General features: G+C 37.4%; 5 protein-coding genes and 1 long non-coding RNA gene across 6 annotated transcripts; 3 read left to right on the plus strand and 3 right to left on the minus strand.

The window, feature by feature from the left end:
- Positions 1–394: 394 nt before the first annotated feature.
- On the minus strand, positions 395–1,901 carry LOC110863271. The gene is made up of 2 exons (XM_022112532.2): positions 1,388–1,901; positions 395–1,270 (listed from the first exon to the last, which is right to left on the minus strand). The coding sequence occupies exons 1-2, from the start codon at positions 1,664–1,666 to the stop codon at positions 563–565; spliced, it is 987 nt and encodes a 328-aa protein (XP_021968224.1). The 5' UTR covers positions 1,667–1,901; the 3' UTR covers positions 395–562.
- A 7,369-nt stretch (positions 1,902–9,270) lies between these two features.
- LOC110860821 lies at positions 9,271–10,551 on the plus strand. Its single transcript, XM_022109968.2, has 4 exons — positions 9,271–9,405; positions 9,480–9,623; positions 9,693–9,885; positions 9,973–10,551. Exons 1-4 carry the CDS (start codon positions 9,274–9,276, stop codon positions 10,521–10,523), a joined length of 1,020 nt encoding a protein of 339 aa, XP_021965660.2. The 5' UTR covers positions 9,271–9,273; the 3' UTR covers positions 10,524–10,551.
- A 282-nt stretch (positions 10,552–10,833) lies between these two features.
- On the minus strand, positions 10,834–12,045 carry LOC110847506 (chymotrypsinogen A). The gene is made up of 3 exons (XM_022094458.2): positions 11,865–12,045; positions 11,071–11,797; positions 10,834–10,996 (listed from the first exon to the last, which is right to left on the minus strand). Exons 1-3 carry the CDS (start codon positions 12,000–12,002, stop codon positions 10,968–10,970), a joined length of 894 nt encoding a protein of 297 aa, XP_021950150.1. The 5' UTR covers positions 12,003–12,045; the 3' UTR covers positions 10,834–10,967.
- A 2,303-nt stretch (positions 12,046–14,348) lies between these two features.
- LOC118434043 lies at positions 14,349–15,773 on the plus strand. The gene is made up of 2 exons (XM_035846724.1): positions 14,349–14,979; positions 15,053–15,773. Exons 1-2 carry the CDS (start codon positions 14,668–14,670, stop codon positions 15,359–15,361), a joined length of 621 nt encoding a protein of 206 aa, XP_035702617.1. The 5' UTR covers positions 14,349–14,667; the 3' UTR covers positions 15,362–15,773.
- Positions 15,550–18,002, minus strand: LOC110842034. The gene is made up of 4 exons (XM_022087737.2): positions 17,798–18,002; positions 17,513–17,656; positions 16,335–16,512; positions 15,550–16,262 (listed from the first exon to the last, which is right to left on the minus strand). Exons 1-4 carry the CDS (start codon positions 17,867–17,869, stop codon positions 15,739–15,741), a joined length of 918 nt encoding a protein of 305 aa, XP_021943429.1. The 5' UTR covers positions 17,870–18,002; the 3' UTR covers positions 15,550–15,738.
- A 1,669-nt stretch (positions 18,003–19,671) lies between these two features.
- On the plus strand, positions 19,672–20,186 carry LOC110842268. The gene is made up of 2 exons (XR_002547326.2): positions 19,672–19,807; positions 19,892–20,186. It is a non-coding gene; the product is annotated as an uncharacterized LOC110842268 (long non-coding RNA).
- The last annotated feature ends 415 nt before the right edge of the window (positions 20,187–20,601 follow it).

Here is a 20,601-nt window from a genome sequence, read left to right on the forward strand (position 1 = left end):
TACAATTTAATAAAGTCGTGAACCCTAGATGTTTCAATGTCAAAGGGAATGTGGAGTCCTTGGACATTGGCGTCGTGTTACCCGTTTTCGTTGTATCCTTTTCGATTTCAGTTTTGGCTTTTTTCTCTTTGGTTTATGAAATTGTGCTGGATTATGTAACGAGAAGTGTGAAAAGTTTGTTAGTAAAATAAGTAGCTGTAAATTTAGCACTGGTAAAATTTTTAATCTGCATATCGAATTATCAAGGTAACTCGTACTTTTGTGACCCGATGAATACAATAAGATGTAGGTTGTTATTCAAGCGTATTTAATTATAAAACTACATAGTTGTATACAATTTTTAAGTATGCAAAATTCAATTTATAAAGAATGGTACGATTCAAAAGAAACATTGTCAATATTTTAAAATAGTATTTATTAGTAGGTCACGTAAACTCAAAAAATATTAAATTTGCATATAATTTTGGACAAAAGTTAATACCCACAAGCATATACATCATACTTTTTTATATATCTATTACATATGTAAGTTGACCGATGTAAATTCTACACATTTCACAATTTATTGAATTGAGTCAAGGTCAACAAAGAAAACCTCATCATGCACAACAGTATCGTCACTTGTCGAGTTAAATGATTCTCCCCCAAAGAAGTAAATTCTGTTCAAATTTGGGACAAAGATTGACGCCGGTGCTGTTCGGAAATACGTGTTGCTACTGTTCAGTCCAACCGGGAAGTTTGAAACTGGAAAAAATTGGTTTTCAAACGTAACCCCGTCGAAACAGATAATTCCATCAGTCGGAGTCCCGCTAATATAACCTCCCGTAACATAAATGTATCTGCTTCCATCAAAGACGGAAGTTGGCGCCTCGTTAAAAAGTGGAAGCGTCGCCGGACCAACTGACATGAGACGAAACGTGTTCAAATCCAGCTCCAAAGCGGCACGATTGTTTACCGTCTCTCCAGCGTCGAAAATGTAGGCCTTTTGCCCAACGGTAGTCGCCGTTCCCCGGTGGAACTGGAACGCTAGGAAGGATTGGTTAAGGGTGATGCCAAGTTGTAAATCGAAGGTGAGCAGGCCGTTCGGCTTGGCGAATCCTCCCAATATGGACACCGCATTGTCACGGATGACGGAGTAGGCTTCGTCAACATTGTAGGGAAGAACGGCTGAGACATGAGTTTGGTTTCCGGTGGGGTCAAACTTGTAGACCTGGCGATATGTGGCGCCACTTCCGCCACCCAAGTAGAAAATGTTTCCAGTAGTGTCTCCCTAAAATATTTTGCAATTCTTATAAGGAAATTCGCTTGCATTTATAATTGAAAAGTTCCTGGTAACAGCATAATAATATATGCCAACTAATTATGAATGCTTGGGAATCCTACTTACCTGCACAGTTCCTCGGACAGATGGTCCAGGCAGGTGGGTCGGAAGGACCTCTAACGTCTCCGAAGTTATCGAAAAGGCGAGAATTTGAGTTTGCACGGAGACATCGCCACATCCACCAAAGAGATAAATGATATCCCCACCGGAGAAGAATGGTTTATGGCAGGCGTTGGCTGTCGGGAGCTTAATGTCGAGGTACTCAGCCGTCAGGGCCGACTGTCCAGTGGGAATAAAAACATTAACAAGAAACACAAGAAATCCTAGTTTGCTTAATGTCAACATTTGTAAATTTTAAACGTAGTAATTAAAGTAGAAAATTAGAGCACTACGTAGATAAATACTTCCGCTAATTACTTGTCGATTTAAACCTACATAAATATGTTCTTTAGTTATTTTTCGAACTGAAAGTGAACGAACTTGCTTCGGCAAGAGAAACTAAGTATTCTACCAACTGGTCCGTATTTTAAGAGTGAAAATCTTTTGTAGTAATTATTCATGTCGCATCAGCGTATGTGACAAACAGAAAGACCAAGTGAAAGATAAGAGAATGTTATCAGGTACATACTTGTATGTACTCGTATAAGTGTCAGCTATCTGTATGATGCCCCAACTGTACATACATAATGTACCTGTCTTTCACCACGCTCATCTCTATGTACATACATAGATATTACATAATCAGATATACACCTTTTGTTTATTTTACTCTATGTATACAATATAAAATTACTTTTCATACAATACACACGTGATTGCTGATTTTCAAATTTTCTGTCAACATATGTATTTAATTGCACGTACGTACATATAAATCATTGCGTGTCGTGGCCAGAATTGATGAGACAAAGTGACATGGTCTGATTTATGCAGAAAGTTTGAATATTTAGTGGTGTTCCACGATCTATGAAATTCGAGCCGAACCTGACGCTCATGAATGTGAGAGATTTCAGCTCCCGGTTCCCCCACGATTTATCCCCCAGTTTTCTGGATTTCCGACCCAAACGCTGCAACGCCTCAGTTGAAGCCTTTTCTACCAAGGACGCCATCGTGAAAATTAAAATGTTGCAAATCATCCCATCAACCCCCAACAGCGGGAATACTAGGAGTCCTGGTGTCGCTGAAATTTCGCTGTGATGCATGATGCAGACGTACAGCCCGATAATTTGGATCCCAGTTGCAGCCATCATGAAGGAAGGGAGGACGCGATGCATGAGAAAAACGTTGAATGATTTTTCGAGAAGGTGAATCGATCTGTAGAATCGGATGCAGTCGGATAGTTCTCGAATATTTCCAACTTCGTCAATTTTTCTGAAATAAAATTTTACAATTTTACCCAACCAGTCATTCCCGATTGAACATCGAATTTTTGAAGAAAATTTTGAGACTTTGACGCTACTTTATGAAATTTGTAAAGTGATACGCCAACTCCAAAAATATCGAATGAAATAATTTTAAATTATTAAAATGCCTTGAGAATTGATAGCCTAAAAGTATCAAATACTTAAAGTTGTCTTCCCTTTTCTGTTTCAAAACTTTTAAACTATTTTAAGAAATAAAGTTTGATTAAGTAAATACGTATGAATCATAAAAGTTCTATCAGAACTACCATAAAAATTTGAATATTTCCACCTCACATACCCCTGCAATATATTGAAGTACGTTAGAAACGATATGATTCCAGCACACAGAACGAACAGTACAGGAATGGCCGCCGAATATACTCCATGCGATAAGATCCACGTGTCCAAGATGTGCCCTGCAAATCGTAGCTTGCTCTGACAAGTGTTGACACTCGTAATTTCTCTGCAATTGGGAAACATTGACATGATGAAGGGTGGCGTGCAAGGGGCGAAAATCAGGAGAACCATTTGAAGCAGTGATATCACTGGGAGCGAGATTTCAATCAGCCAGATGAATAGCTTCATTGCTTTCACGGTTCGTGAATTACCCACAGTTTCAGGAGCATCTTAATTGTCAAAATTTATAATTAATATGATAATTACTTAATTTATGCAGTTTAATATTTGTTGAACCTTGGAGCGCGGTGTGTTCAAATTCCAGAAAGGAGTTAATTATCTGAATGGCATCGTTGTCTATGGTATTACTCCACCGAGTAATGCACGCTAAAAGATTGAGCATGAAGAACACGGAAGCCTGAAATTTTTCGGTTTCCACTAAATTTCCAAAGAAGAGGACAATGGACATGGCAAAGCAGTACAACATGGAGAGGATGCACTGGAACTGCGACATGCTAACTTGTAATACAGAATTTGATCTGACTAAACGCTCTGATTTGCTCGAATAGTTGAATGGGAGGCACATGTGAATTCTACACGCGATAAGGTGAGACTTGAGAATTGGGAGAAAGACGGAGGAGTACATTACGGTTTGGGAGGAACTTGATCGCGACAAAGTAAACTGAAGTTTAGCAATTAGCTTGGCTAAAACGGAGTTGGAAACTATTTTGCACCTTTTCCCAAAAATGCCAACCTCATGTAGTGCTATTTGGAATTTTAGCATAATTTGGTCAGACTTTGGTGAGATGTAGAACATTGTGATTAGTTTTATTGAATGGGGGATTTATTATGAGATTGTGTTGGGTTAATTGAACGCCTGAAATGAGCCATGAACTTACAAATGCATATGCATAAGTCGTTGTTTTGAAGCAAACCATACCAGTTGTTAATGGTTGGTATGATTATAAAAGTTATTATTTTAATTTGAGTTAGGTCCTAAATCCTGTAGCATCCTGCATTGAGCGGAAGTGTGCAAGCATGAAACAAATAATTATGTAGACTTATCTTGTGGCAAATCTAAATGAGTGCTATTGTTCTTTATGTAAGTACTGACATATTCCGGTAAGAAATGATACTCTCGTGCTTTGAAGGGTTTATTTGCTAATTGTCTTTGTCACCGGAAAATGTTTACCAGTAATTACAAATTAATGCATGTACCTATGCATAAATGTGTATATACAGGTAAGGTCGTTCGAAATTAACTAATCACAGGTATCTCCAAATACAGTAATATACTGCTTGAGCAAATGTTTTTAGAGCCATTTTGCTATGTTAGTATACAAATTTTATGAGTTCGAAGATGAGCATGATCGATCCAATGGTTGGCCGATGAGAGTCATAGGGTTTAAATTGTATAAATTGCAGAAACCTGAAATTTGTCATGAGGACACATCAGACCAAAAAATACAACATTCGATGCAAGAATATGTTTGAAAAGGACATCACACATTTGTTTATGAAACTGATTGGAAAAAGCTAAGAAAAGGCTCCTTTCAATACATATATCAGTATACTGCACAAAGCAATAACTTGGAATTTCATTTCTGCCTCTTGAACCTGTGCTTATATACATGTACATAATTTATTATGACCTTAATTGCTAACCCAGCTAGAATGCAAATTCCTTAATAATTAGTGCTTCAAATTTATTAAGAAGCAATATAGCGAAAGTTTTGCTTTTGTTGTTCTGCTTTATTTCATTATCGTATTACCAAATGTTGATTAACACCACTGGATTAAGGCAATTACATACATAGCTTTTAAATGTGGTAATCCGTTGCTTCGTTAATGTCTATTAAGGTCGAACAACGTGTCAAATTTGTGTTTCCATACAGTTTCATGTAAATATAATTTGTAATCTATGTTCTATATTTCTACAGAATTATTGGCCAAGAATGAAATAAAGCATGCATTGAAGACTGAAGTATTCTGTCGTATGACTTTCTCCTCCTTATTATTTCCTTAATTATGCCTGCTTCCGGAGTGTGAACTACATACGTACAAGAGGTTACATATTAAGCACGTAATTAGGGCTAAGTAAATGGAATTCTGCTTGCAAATTAAATTATATTCCATTAAAAACGACCACGAACAATGACAGGCAGATGAATGTAAAATACCATTATAAGAGGTGCAAAATTGCACGACATCATGATTCTAGCGAATAACCGTGCAAATTATAAATCAAACTCATTAACAGGCTCTGAAACTAATAAAATATAACACTTGTCACAACTTAAACGGTACTTGGCGAAAGGTATTAAACTTGTTTCATGTCATATAGTTTTACAAAATTAAAATAGTTTTACAAGATTAATTGGTAGTGTTAATTAAGATGACAGGAATATTTCTAAGGGAAACAGGCATTCCTGTTCTTGGTATTTTTAAATGTGCAATTGAGTAAGCTAGCCAACTTGTAACTTATCTATTTACACATATAACTGAAGCGAAATAGAAGCTTTGGCTTACATCAATGATTGGTAAACAGTGGTTAAGTTTTCAAAAACATGTTTTTAATGTTTTGCAGGGTCAATGTCAATCCAATTGCTCTTTTCACTAAATGATGCAATCAAAAAAGTATTACGCAATTTTAACACAAACATTCACTTATTCCAAGTTTTGCGTATGCATGCAATTGAACGATATGGTTAACTTGTAAGGTGAAAACTGTTTTGCGTAGGCGATGCATATGCGATGTATGTATGTACATCCATTGCCTGATGCGCATTCGAAAGAGAAGGCGAAAGTGTAAGCTAAATTAAAATCAATTAGTTAGTAACCTTTTAATCTTTTTTCGTACACTGCAAAAAGTGCACAAGTTCAAATTTTGACGCTTATTGGATAATGACGGGCAATTTAAATTGACCCACAAACAATTATTCGTAGTGCTGAAAATGTGTCCAGTGGAGATAGTCCTTTTCTCGTCAATGAATTCTACGTTAACTCGACTGTAAACTCAATTTGCAATTTTATTATAAAATAGTATTCTTGGCATGTTCCTCATAAAATATAAGAAAAGAATCGCTTGTTTTGATTAAAATGATCACTTTAAATTACTTAATGCAAAGAAATTATTAATTATTAACAATTATTAATCGAAAATAAGGATATTAACTAAGAAAATATGGATATGTACTTTTCGAAATCAGCAAAGCAATTAATAAACCTAACTCGTTATCAAATTTAAATTAAACTTTTCTTGGTTTACCACAATTTACTACATACTAGAAATCGAGTTGAACTAAATTGAACTTGTTTTCAGCACTACAAACAATGAATGATTTACTGTATTGCGTTCCCTGAGTTTTTGAAGTGCCCAGCATGGAATATTTACTTTAGTACAAAATCTACCAAAAACATTTATGTAACAGCCTTAAACAATAGTTCATCCAGATATGTACTAATACCAATAGTGTGTATTAGTTTTAGCATGCACAAGTAAACACAAAATGTATAACTGCTTTGATACACACATTTATTCGAGGCAAAGGTTTTTTGGGTGTGATCATGTCATCAACTGATTGACATTTGTAATACTACCCACATTTATTTGTATTCCATTTTTAACCCTATAAAACGATAAGTCAAGACCAAAGTTTGTTTCATTTTGGTCGTCAAACCTTTTAGCTGTAGGCTTCCAGCCTCTGGCTTAAATACCGAAATATTCCAAAATGCTAACTGATCATCTAGGTTTTATTAAGTGGAGTCTGAGATGCATGCAAATTTTGGGCTGTTTCCCAATTTACTGGGACCCAGGATCTTCTCGTACTCGAATTACTGCAAATCCGCATCGTCTATTCGCCGCAAAATTGATAGAAGTTCTTCAAATCTTTTATCTCCTCGTGATCGCATTGGTCATCTTCGAACAAGCGGAACAAGAATGCACGTTAGCACTTTTACCCAGCGTAAGAATGCTAATAGCCACGACGATCTTATACTTGTGGGGAATGGGGGTTGATTTAGCAAGCAATGCGGCCGGGTTACTAAACAGCATTTTATCGTTTGAGAAATGGTTGCAAAATGCGTTCAAAAGTGTCCCAATTTCAGTGACAGGGTAAGCTTAGCATGATTTACATACGCACATATTTATGAGTTGTTTTTTAAGCGTGTTATTAACTTTACATAAATATTCCCATTCAGAAATCTGAGGAACAAAACCATCCGACGTTTTTTATTCATTTTGAACACAATGTGCGTCGTCCTTCCATTAATCAGGATTCGAAGGCTGGTACGCAATAGGTGCAGTCCGATGTATCTCGGTTATGTATTTCAGTATTGTACGAGTTGCGGAGAGGAAAAATTTCGTGGGAGTCAATATCTATCAAACGCAGTCTTGATAATTGATGTGTATCACGTTAGCGTTAAATGTTTCAAATCGTTCTTTCTCTTTGGAAATGTGAATCTTGTCGCGACCGCGTGCGTCTTGGACTATCTGGATCATTTGGGAAGGTATATAACGTCGTTGAAGGTACATTTTGTGCTTTCTCATATGTTTTGCACATGTATCTCTGTTTTAAACATGGATGGCACCATGGAAGAGATGAAGTGGCCAAAAACTGAGATAGCACACAATGCACCGTGAACTACCACATCTACACATCGTAGTTGTAAATTCATTATATGCTATGTGGTCTTTTGGCCTTTATACTTCCCGTATCCACAATACGAGAGAATGAAATTGGGAGAAAGTTAGATAGCATAGACTGCAACAACAATATGTGACATGGCATGCATATTTAAACAATGAACTAAAATCTAAAATGTAAATTATGCACAGCATGTCTCACCCTTCCAAAAATATCGGTCTGACCACCCGGATCAGGCTGTACCGAAAAGTGAGGTGCCTCGGAAAACAGCTAAATGCCTTCAGTTCAGGTCGGATTGTTCCCGCGACAATGACGGTGGCTCCCTGGGCACAAATTTTCTGTTCCTTTGTCATCATAAAATTATCCAGCACGCTCCCATCAGAAGGACTGATCACGTATCCCATCGTGATTGCGATGGCGTTTATGGATCTCATGTTATTTGAAACGTTTGCTGCTCAACTTGGAATTAAATCGAACCAAGTCATGGAGATGTGGAAACGAGAGGGGCGAATTACTCGATTTCATCGACGTGAATTTTGGGCAATGCAGGCAATCACGATTAAAATTGAGGGGAATTTTATCGACCGTGGGACAGCTTTGGTGACTCAGAATTTTTGTGTGACAACAACAGCGTCATTGCTACTTATGAAGTGAATAAGAGTTTTGTAAAGGTGGAATTATCTGTAAAGGATGATATGGGTTTATTTATTTAAGTTGAAGACTTGTGAAAATTGCGACTGACGTATCTACATTGCAGGTAAAAATTCGATTGAGATGATCCCTTATAAATTTATGTAGGTAAATAATAAAAATACTTTATTTCGCTGTTATCGTCTATGCATATACATATTTTTGGTGTTTCTTTATAATAAAAATACAGTGTGTAAACAAATTCGGAGTTACACTTTCTTGTAAATAGTTTCCCAAACTATTTTAATTTGCTATCTATTTGGAATCCAATTAACACCTAGAGAATAAAAAAGATCAAAGATTTATTGTCGTGTTCGGTTCGGAGTGCATCTTCGTGTACTTCTACAATTTGTCCATACTTCAAAATTTAATGCGGAAATACTTTGAACTACTAAATCATGCATCCGTACATACATATAAGCACTCACTTTATATTCTTTCTATATATGTGTGTGTATGTATGTAAATGTGACTCTAGATGTAAGTGCGTGTGAATTTTATTCAGTATACAGATATATCTGTAATCATCAGTACAGATAATCTGTCGTTGTTATGATTCGATCATTCGTTAAATGACCCAAATTAAATATTTCGTCACAGGGATTTCCTGACTGACTGGAAACATACCTACATATTTATTCCGAATTTGGAATAGTGACACATATTTACTATTCCTTCCCTATGAAACAAGGAATGTTGAATAATCTGACAGTTTTTAGCGAAAGTTGTTCCATTGTTGTTCACACCTGTACAATTTGTCTCCTGCATCCTTGTTTATCTACTTGTGAGTTAGTAGCTGCTATTTAAAAGCTTAACGATGCATCATTCTTTCCAAGAAAATAGTGAAGCGTGTAAAATAAAAATGGAGACTAGTAAATTAGTTATTCTCATTATTTTTCAAATGTTGACATTGAATCCAGAATTATTACAGATTACTGCGGAAATTTCAGTAATTCTTAACTTTACATACTTAAAATTATCAATAAATTGTAACCAGATCGATATATTGCTTGGTAATTTCAGAATCAGACTATTCAAACGTCTACTGAAGTGCAAAGCGTCGGTAGGCAGAGCAACTCACGAAAAACCCTTATTGAAGAAATTGTTGAAAGTTTAGCGCTTGAAGTGGCAGAAATACGTAAAAGTGTAAAGGAACTGCACTATCTTGTAAGTTCTGTAAATATGCAATAAATAAAAATCAAAGGAATATCTCAATATTTTCTAATTATGCAACAGCATTTGCGGACCACCAGACAAATCTTGGAGGAGACAAAGAATTCTTGTAGATTACACGAATATCCTCAACCAGAAATTTCCAATATTGTAACGAGTTCCACTAAATTTACGAATGGAGAATTTGTCAATTTTCCACAATCATCTGAGGAGAGAGTTACACCCACAATTCAGAATGGAAGCGATCATGCAATCAGTATGTACTTGCAATTAGCAAGTTTGAACATTTGATCCATGCAATTACGTGTAATTTTCTTAAGTTAACAAAGAATTCTTTATTTAGGATGTTCCGGTTATCGCGTCCTAAACGAATTTATCCCAGTTGAAAACGTTATTTCCAATGACCAACTGCTCGAGGCTGGCTGGGACTCAATTTACGGTCCTCTGTACTTCTGCCACGCCTTGGTTCGCACAAATGGAATTTTGTGCCGACTTTATGGCAAAGGAAATCGAAGAACTTGTTGGGTCACGACACCCGCTGGCAAGGAGGTCACGATTAAGAACAATTACCACTTGCTCCGCAAACCGGAAGGAGTTCAGCTTCAGTGGCGTCACAATGCAAAAAATTGGCCAACCGATGACGCAGGATTTCCACATGCCGAATTGAAAACGGGAGGAGGAATAGTGGTGGAATGGGCGGTGTGGGACGTTTATACGTGTGGACTTGCACCACGATTTTATTTTGGGAGGTGTGACAGAAATGGGGCGAAGGTGCCGGGATTAATTCATACCCCGAGGGAAAAGTGGGGTGGGAAAAGTAGGTTGGCGTACACCTTTGGTGGGAGGGAAGAGCATTGCACAGAGTTTGAAGTTCTTGTTTGCATAAATAAATAAAAATTTTGCAAATATGTACAAATTTAAATAGTTAACATTTATGTGCATGCTGTTTTATAAGTATTTTTTTATGAAAAATGAATAAGCTCTGAATCCCTTTAACAAAATAAAATTAATTTCGAAGGTGGGTTCATGATTTTGGATGAAATGTGTGAAGTTTGTCATAGATATTTTAGTATGTACTATTTAGGATGAAGGAGAATTAAGGGAATTGATCTATGAGGAATGCGGTATCGGTATTACATACAGATATATTTTTTTTAATGATGACGAACACAATGATCGTTACCGACATAGCAAAACACATTAATCAGGTTTGCATAATCACAATTTATTATTTTTAAGCATTCCGTTACAAATTAGTCACAAATGCAGTCGGATTTATGTAGTACATTCAATTAGTAATTTAATTATTCACTTAAAGCGGTTCCAGTAATTCCGCGCTCATTCCGGTTGACAAAATGTGTCTCCATCTAAAAAAATCAAACACAACAATTATTATTCAAAGCCCCATAAACTCATCCTCATACAAGCTGCCACAACTTACGCGACATTGAAATAATCCAATCCAAATGGTTTGTAACTCTCGTAAAAATGTTTGGAACATTAGTATTGCAACCTGGAGCAACGGCACTTGTGACCCCGATGGTGTACGACCTTCCAGTCGTCGTGTTCAAGAAGTCCGCACCACCACCACTATCCCCACTGCAAGCAGATTTCCCTTGCATCCCAACGCAGAGATTCGTTTCCGGCCATGCAGTACCAAAAGAGCGTCGGCATACAGCCTCTGGCAGAACGAGCATCTCAGCTTTCATCAGTTTTTCCGAGACAGATCCACCATACTTGGTCATTCCCCAACCGGAAACGGTGACCTTATTCAAGTCCAAGTTTAGTCCTTTGAGAGCAAATGGGAGACAAGCGGGTTGGACGGTGGGCGAAAATGTGAGCGGAATTTGCAAGTAGACCAAGGCAATGTCATTCTTAAGTGTTGCCCGGTCGTAGGCTGGATGTTTCGCGATGGCGCGTGCTGCCGTCCAGAAGCTGGGAGTTTCGGTGGTTGACCCCATGTCGAGGTCACCCACGTCGACGACAAGACCATCGGTCGGGATAAGGGGGTCCAAACAGTGTGCCGCAACCATGACGATGCTGGGACTGATGATGGTGCCGGAACAAAAGGAATTGGATTTAGTCGTGTATACAATGCAACGCCATGGAAATTCCCCGACGACGGCGGGAGAGCCGTTAATTATTCGACTGCTTTTTCGGACCGTGGACTAGAACAATGAGTGCATAGAAATTTACTTAGGAAATATTTAAAAAAATTACTTTAGCTTAACCTACCACTCCGCAGGAACATGACGACTGTCGGGTTGCAGGAATAGTATTGTTTTTGGACACGATTCTTGCGGAAATAATATTCCCGTAATAAGCCACGGACAGGGTTAGGAACACTGCCGAATAAGTGAAGCTAGCAGCCATGGTTGTGTTGATTATGGAATGAGAGCGACTTGTGATTCATGATTTCGAATAGTGGATCAATTTATACACTTTTTGTGTATGTTAATGTATGAAAAATTATGTTTCGTAAATGAGATTCGTCTCCAGTGATGTCATTAGTTGCAGGAATTGATCGAACTTCTCAAATTCCCATGAGGCATCAATTAATCGGGCATTGTAATGCAAATTGAACTAGTTAAATGAACGTGTCGTCTTGTTGGTTTTCGAATTTTAAACTAGAGTTTGCCAGATTCAAAGAGTTGCATAAACAATCTGCAGGATGTGTGGAAAATGGAAATATTTTAATTTGTGATTCATATCGAACCATCTGCCAAGCTTTTGTATGTATCACGAGATTTGTTTGCAAAATTAAGAGATGTGGATTGATGATTCAATTAAATCAAGTAATAAAGTTTATGTCACGTCGAGGAAAAAATTTAACTTGTAAAATAGTAAATGGCAAATAGTACTCTCATGAGAAAATAGATAGGTACCTCGAATGACGGACTGTAATATGGCTTGCTAAATCATAAATTTTTTGTAAAATTGAATAATCAATTTCTCGTGTAAACATGCATTTGTACCTGCTGTTTATTAAATTGTTTAAAATTACAATGTTAGATTTATTTGACAGCGGCGTTATGATAATGACGTAATTCATAACCATATTTTATTTGACTTTATATGTACTTTGTGATTTATGCACATTATAAATATGTGTGTAAGGTCATTTATGCAAGCAATTTGTTCAATTGATTATTAATTTTACATTTTTTTTAAACTAACTATACAATACATATATTTATTTGCATACGGATAAACTTTCACAGGCGTTTCTCAGAATTGGTGTCAAAAATGTAAATAATGTCCTGTTATACGTATGCAAATATTAAGCAGATCTCCAGTACTTGGGGGAAACGTGTTAGGTCATCGGACAAAATTTCGTAACCAGGCTTTTACCCTGACTCGAGAACAGATATCCAGTTAAGTAGATATTTATGTACCTAGTGGGCTGAGGCTAGCTGTAACTAGCTCTTCACGAGAAATCCGCTGGAGATAATCAAGATCTGATAAGCGCATTGGATTCCTCGTGCGATTTTACATAAACACCACATGACCGTTTTTATTTACCTGCAAAGCATATCAGCAGGGAAAATATTGAAAGGACGCGGGCGGCGATAATTTTTCAGAAAAAAATGCAAAGAAAAAATGTGAATATGAAAAGTGTGACAGTAATCGAACGTGTGCTTTAATTGAGTCCAACGGACTACAAAAACCTTTATGGGGGTCGGATCGACTAGGAACAGTCGAAGAAATGTTTTTAGAAAACCTCCAAGGACCACACCCATCGTGAAGGCGCTGAAGGCAAGAATACGAAAAAATTCTCGAAATTCCAACCGAAAATAGCCTCACAGCTGACATTGTCGATGCACATTATCCAACGAGTGGTCAAACTGGACTCGGGGCTTTGAAACGAAGCACTTGCCGCATGCTGACCATCACTCATAAGAAAACCAGGTTAAAGAAATGCATGGCTCTTTTTAAGCGGTACGCTAAAAAACAAGTAAACAAAATCCTCGTTCCCGATGAGCAGATTTTCACTGTCAAGGATGTTTTTAACAAATAAAATGACTTCGGCTACGCAAAATAAGTCAAAGCTATCCCTAAATATGGAAAATAGGTCAAAAGTCCCATTATCCATGTTTTGTGATGATTTTGGCAGATGAGAGCCGATTATAAGTAATTTCTCCTCATCTTGTCGAAACGGGGGGGGGGGGGAAGGGGGGAACGTGAAAGAAAAAATCTTTGAAATACGTTTTTGAATCCGTGATACATCCCCTAAATGAGATCCAGGCCAATGGCGTCGGCTGGACCTCGCTGAAGGACTCAGCACCAGTGCATAGTGCAAAAAATGTGCCATGTGCCAAGCGTGGCTAAAAATCCAAATTCCGAACTATATCTCCGCTTGGGAATTGCAATCATCGTTGTTGGATTTAAATCTTCGGACTATGAAAAATGGTCAAAGTGAGGGCAAAGATGTGTTCTAAACCTCCTAGAAGTGTGGAGGCTCTAAAAAATTCTTTGACCCCGGGATGATAAAATTTGCCTATGAATTAAACGCGTGCTCCACTTGAAGACTTGAGGCGGCAACTTCAGCGCTGCATTAATGGAGGGGGAGGAAATTGTGAAAACTAAAAATTGTTTTCTACTCAAAAATTAACTGGCTTTCCATTAAAATTAACTATTTTAATATGTAGAAAGTTGTAGAAAGTTGTAACACAAAAACTGTTGATGCTACAGCGCTTCATTTCACTTACAGCTAGGGAGGGCCACCCTGTATGTGTAATGTTCGTAATTTCAGGTTCCAAAACTGCCTTGGATTGAAAGTGCATTTACAATTTTGAAAATATGCGTAATATGCATAAGGTGTATTTGCATAAATGTTCATTTGTGATACAGAATTATTCTAAATATTTACTGGAGCGCCTTATATTTATCTATGTACTAATGTGGTAAATATTTAGACATGAGTTTTATAAACAGGAAATTGAATATATATTTAGGTACATACAATAATGATAAAAATCTATTAACGACTATTTAGGTAACTACAAAAGGTTTCCACCCGTCAAAATTTCTTTCCGTAATGGCCGCCCTAATCCTTATCTTCTTTTTGAAAGTTATCTCCATTGCTCTATCCGACCCTAGTGACGACAAACTAAGGCAATACATCGGTCTCCTGGGAAGCCTAAAGTTTGGTGACAAATGTTCCTACAAAAATTCCGCGATTCTACGTAACTTTGTGGCAAAGGACAAAAGCAGGTTCAATTTTTCCGACAATTCTGAAACCCTAGTGGACTGGGTGGTCGATGGTGATCGCAAGTTTTGCGACGCCACCGAACTGCTCATTTGTGGGAAAGAAGAGGGACGCTGCATTTGCGGCGAAGCATCAAACGAGGTATGGATTGGCTTAAAGAAGGTCAGAAGAATCCATTAAATTAATCCCATATTTTTAATTGATATCTGCACAGCTCCCATTTATACCTTTGGATCAGCGTGAAAAATATGTCGTACAGCAGAACCGTACTTTACACGGGAGAAAAATGTGTCGTTGGGCACAGAATTCCATTTGTTGGCCTGAAGTTGAACAAATAACTACTGAAATTTCTGAGGACGGTAGAAAATGTGCGGATGAATTGCAATGCGTCGACAGGGTGGATACTGGTCCTTGTTCTTGGACGATTTTGAAAAAATATGGAAATGTGCATTCGTATCGCGATGATGAATTGCCAACTTACTTGTACGAGGAGAAGATTTGCTCGTGCCAGAAGCTGATGTGAATGACGAAAATATTTAACTACTCCAAAATAAATTTCCGACAGAAACATATTTAGAATAATTTCATATTTTCCATGTTTGATGATATAAAGATAAAATGAGCGTAATGTGTAAATCATTTTCGTCACCTACAATAAAACAAATTACAAATGGAATCTTGGGTGCAGGATAAATAAATGCAGCAAAGCTATTTTATTAATCCATTTTATTTTATTTGTATTTGCTTGTTTTATTTAGTCTTTACTGTCAAAAAAGGCAACACCTTGCACAACCTGCTGCAATTTTTATTAATCCATTTTATAAATATTTAACTCCCTAGCGAAACTGGAAACGTCAATTATTTGCTCACTTGTTACCGATCACATATGTACATATGTACTTATTTATTTGTGCAAACAAGTATCTCATACTTATCACAAGACTGTTCTCTCCCTCCGAACGTGTACTTTAAACTGACCTCGCCCGACTGAATGAGCCCCGGAGTTTTGACCCCAGCCCTTTCACACCGGCCAAAGTAGAACCTTGGTGCGAGTCCACAAGTGTAAATGTCCCACACGGCCGACTCGTACACCACGCCCGCGCCGGTCTTGAGTTCTGCGACGGGTCTTTTTTCCACGTCGGTCGGCCAGCTCGCCCTCCACTCGAGGTTGACCCCTTCTGGTTTTCGGAGCAGGTGAAACTTGTCCGTGACCCAGTGAACTCTTCCGCCGGGCAACGCTACCCAGCACGTTCTCCGATTTCCTTTTCCGTAAAGACGACACTGGATCCCATTGATGGGGACTTGCGTGTGGCAAAAGTACAAGGGACCGACCCCCGTGTCCCAGCCAGCCTCGAGCAGTTGATCGTTTGAAGTGACCGACTCCACCGGAATAAACTCGTGTAGGGCGCGATAACTGGAACATCCTGGTGTGACGAAGTAATTAATAATTAATTATGAATAAAGTTTATTGTGAAGAAATTTATAGTGCAACTTACTGATTGCATGTTTGGTGGTTGTGGTCGCGTTGCGTAGGGTGGCTACATCCTCAGAGGAATCAATTATGGACTCAACGTCGGAAAGTTTAGTGGGAGCTGAACTGTGCGAAATAAAATTTTGTGGATTGGAACATGAGACTTTGATATCTTCCAAAATTCGTCCGGACATTCGGGATTGCTGGAAAGATAATTAATTACAATTTTAATTTTTAGCCCGAACCAGGGCTTATGTAATTGTCATGTCCGTCTGTCTGTCTGTCTGTCTGCCCGTCTGTCTTTCGATAACTCTCGAACGAGTTGACCGATTGACTTGAAATTTTTACCATATGCATATTGGACAAAGTTAGGAAACGAGTTCGAAGATGGGTGACATTGGTCCAGTGGTTGACCGGTGGGGGTCTTCGGAGTGGGTGGGGTATTATGCACCAAAATTTCAAAATCGTCATAGAAAGCTCAAATTTGGTACAGAGGTTGCTAATGGCTCCTAATGAAAGAATATGAAGTGAAATAGGAAAATTTGTCCACCCGAGGTACCCGAGGGGTGACCCATACCGATTTTTCAAAATCATCCAATCGAGCTGAAATTTGGCATAGAGGCTGCTAATGGTCCGTAATGGAAGAATATGAAGTGAAATTGGTAAAATTTTCATCCAGAGGGACCCTATGGGGTGACCCCCACCGATTTTCAGAAATTAACATAGAAAGCTGAAATTTGGACCAGAGTTCCATACTGCTTTTTCACGAAATAATATGAAGTTAAATATGAACAAAAATTAACCAGGGGGCTATAGAGACGACCTCCACTAGGAAGTAGTCAAGGGAAGGGATAGTAAATATTTTTAGAATTTGGAGCCTAGTAATACGAAGGATTGATGGAAGAATTAGTGCAAAATAGTAGCACATAATTTCATAGAAAACTACTGACAAACATGGGTTTACTAATCATTCCTGGTTCGGGCTAAGCAAAGCTGTACTGATAGGTTTTTTGTATGAATTTATTGTCATATTGAGGGTATTCACGACGAGCTCTAATAGTTAGCAACGTTCGCAAATAATTTTGCAAACTTGCACACCCCCAAGGCTAGTATTTATTTAGTTCAATGATTTCAATAATTATATTGCGATATGAGCATATGAAAACACGTAATGAATAAGTGTTACTTTTTAAATTTGCTCACCTGATAATTTAACTCTATTAAATTTTCTTTAATTCCGGTAACATCCAGCATTAACCTTTCCATCATGATTTCCATGTGAGATGGGTTTGTCTGAATCAAGCTACGGCCTATGTTCACATCACTGGGTACTTCTTCATACGATTCCTATGGGTGGGGAATTAAAAATATGCATTTGTCGCTAATTTTCTCGATTTATTATGCATAAAGGGCGGTAAAAAGTACCCTAACCCTCCAAACCGAGCCTTAGATCCTTTATTTTCCAAAGTACTTAATTTTAAGACTTACTCTTGCTTGGATAATTTCCAGGTTTGATATTAACGTAAGACACCAAGCGAAAATAAATTTGTACGCCGTCATTCTAATGTCCCAATTTCAGATGTTTAACAGGAAAAATAAAATAAAAATCGTTTTACAAAATGCCAAATAAATATTTAGCGGCTCAACAGTTGACAGTGTAGTATAATCACTGTCCAGAATAAATATAGACGAACAACTAAAGTAACAAGCAGCTTATTTGTTGTTTTAGTAGTAGAGTAGAAAGTGATCTTGTCCAAAAAGCAGCACATGTGTTTAGGTATTTCCCAAAAATATCCATATAAAAACGATTAAGTACTTTAGTAAACAGCACTAAATACTTGTAAGTATTTACCCCTTTCTCCAAACTAACAGCAAATTAATTGCTCATTAAGTCATGTTATTATGAATATTATACCCGATTTGTGATACAAATGGTAGAATGTATGTACATAGTAATGGAAAGTAGAATTAAAGCAAAGAAACAAAACAACCTTGTAAAAATTTATGATTGCCGTTAAATCTATACATATGTGCCTAAATACATATCCATAAACATTAATAGGCAATATTGTATGATTGGAATTAAATTCATAAATTGTGTGAATTACAATCTCAGGAATCTATACAAATGTCAAATTTACGGAAGGAACAACAGTCTCAACTTGCCTCCAGATTTCTTCACACCTCATCTCATTGTATGTTTGTATTGCTTTCGTCTCATCTCAAAATGCAAAAAAATGTGCAAAACACAATAAACATTGACTGATGTGTTATAATATCTACATCTACATACTTTTCAGAAATATGTAGCTGGTAGCATATGTACCACATCACAACGTGGAGCTTGTTGGTCAAAAATACGAATTCAGATTAATAGTCGTCACTCGACTCGCATGCTGTGTAGACGGCTCCCGTTTGACATGCTCGACGGGAGGAATGATGACATGATAATAAAAAATGATTAATTTTAATGATGAACTTGAACTTCGCATCTTTTCCTTCTTCCGGGGTTGGCTGGATGAAATGTTTAATTTTTGTCATTGCATGTGACGTCTCAATTTGTGATGCTGTGGAGTTTGAAATCCGATTTGGGGTTAATAAATACTAAATGTTGTAATTACTTGGTGTGACTGTATAAATAATTTATTCTCACTACGTCAGTGCTCATATTTGATAATTACATCTCCGAAATTGTTATCTGAGGTAGTCTGCATATACACAGCGCGTAACCGTTTTGATGAAAATGAGGGCTAAATTCCATGAACTTCGGAGTAACTGGGAAAATCCAGTCCAGTGACTTCCAAAAGTATGAAGTTTCGAGGGAGCACGACGCTATCCAACGCCGTCGTCCCTACTCTGAAATGCACCTTGATAACCGAATAATTCTGTAAGTCCATACGGACTTTTTTTACCAAATCACCCGATGACGGTTCGGTGTCACCTCGTTCCACCGAAAATTGCCAAGGATACTTCATAATCAATAAATGAATTAACAGCACTTTGTTGTTCTATTGGCAGGCACGACTTAAGTACATATTGCTTGGGGAGAAGGTTAATTGGTGAAATCCATTGAAATAAATCTTCACGTAATCCTCATAAAGTATTGAATTTAGAGCCATTAAAATAACACAAAAAATTCCTCATTAAGAAGTCCATAAGAAATAATAATACTGCATAGAAAACTTACCAACTCAAGGATTTTGTGCTTATACACAAAGCAAAATTACCTTCAGTTTCAAATTGTGAATTAAGATTGAAAACTTTCATCGCCCTCAATTAATCAACAATGCTCCCCAATTTCATTGATTATGCAACAGAGCTGGGTATAAATTGCATGTTTGGCAAGTTCCCTACTCATCCACACAAAGTCTGTCATAAGACAACGAAACCGATATAACTATTTTCCTGTGGACGTCATGTCTCCATTCTCTATCTTGCTCTTTTTGGCGATCACGGTTGCTGCTGTCACGAATTTCCAAGTCGACGCTGCCCCAAATGGTAAGTTCATACTCTGTCAGCGATTATTATAATGTAGTATTAAAAAATAACTAAAGCCGCATAATTATTTTGTCATTTCTACAGGAGAAATAGGGTATTTAGATCCTGGAAAGAGTATTGAAGGGTTCAATTTTTTGGATCAAGCAATTCTCCGGCATAAGCGACACTGGTGGCGCTGCCAATACAATTGTATACCACATTGGTGCTGTCCTGGAAAGCGTCGCTAGCATGGCTGCCAAAAGATAAAAAGATTTCACTCCGAAACAGAAAAATGTACATTCCAAATAAATTTGTTCACCAAATAAACATTGACTTTCACCATTTTACCTATTCCTTAATAGATAAAATGGTATTCTGAATAAAAGAAATCTACTTGTAATTGACGTTTCAATCGTATTGCTGTATCTCACCTTGCATGTCATCGATTTTTGTACATCCCAGTCAATATCCAAAAATTAAAAAAATAAGTGTCTGGTTATCTTGTGACATGAATTAAGGTCGATTAACATTGGAGTTTAGCTACTAGAACTTTCCCACTACCACTTGCATGCGCTCGATTTGCTGTGAAATGCAGGGTATGAGTGAAGCATTTATTCATTCAGAGGTTTGCCCTTGACCTCATGATTTTCTCTATTTAGATACTCACACATATGTGTAATTATTGAAAATTTTGTCCATGTGCACATGGACAAAATTTTCGTCGACTATATGACTTAAAATTACTTCTCGCATTTTTTTAAATCCAGTAGGAGCTTACATGTGACCTGATGGGTTGTCAAAAATACTGTTGGATT

This window comes from Folsomia candida, unplaced genomic scaffold (genome assembly GCF_002217175.1).
Source record: "Folsomia candida strain VU population unplaced genomic scaffold, ASM221717v1 Fcan01_Sc001, whole genome shotgun sequence".
Lineage (NCBI taxonomy): Eukaryota > Metazoa > Arthropoda > Collembola > Entomobryomorpha > Isotomidae > Folsomia > Folsomia candida.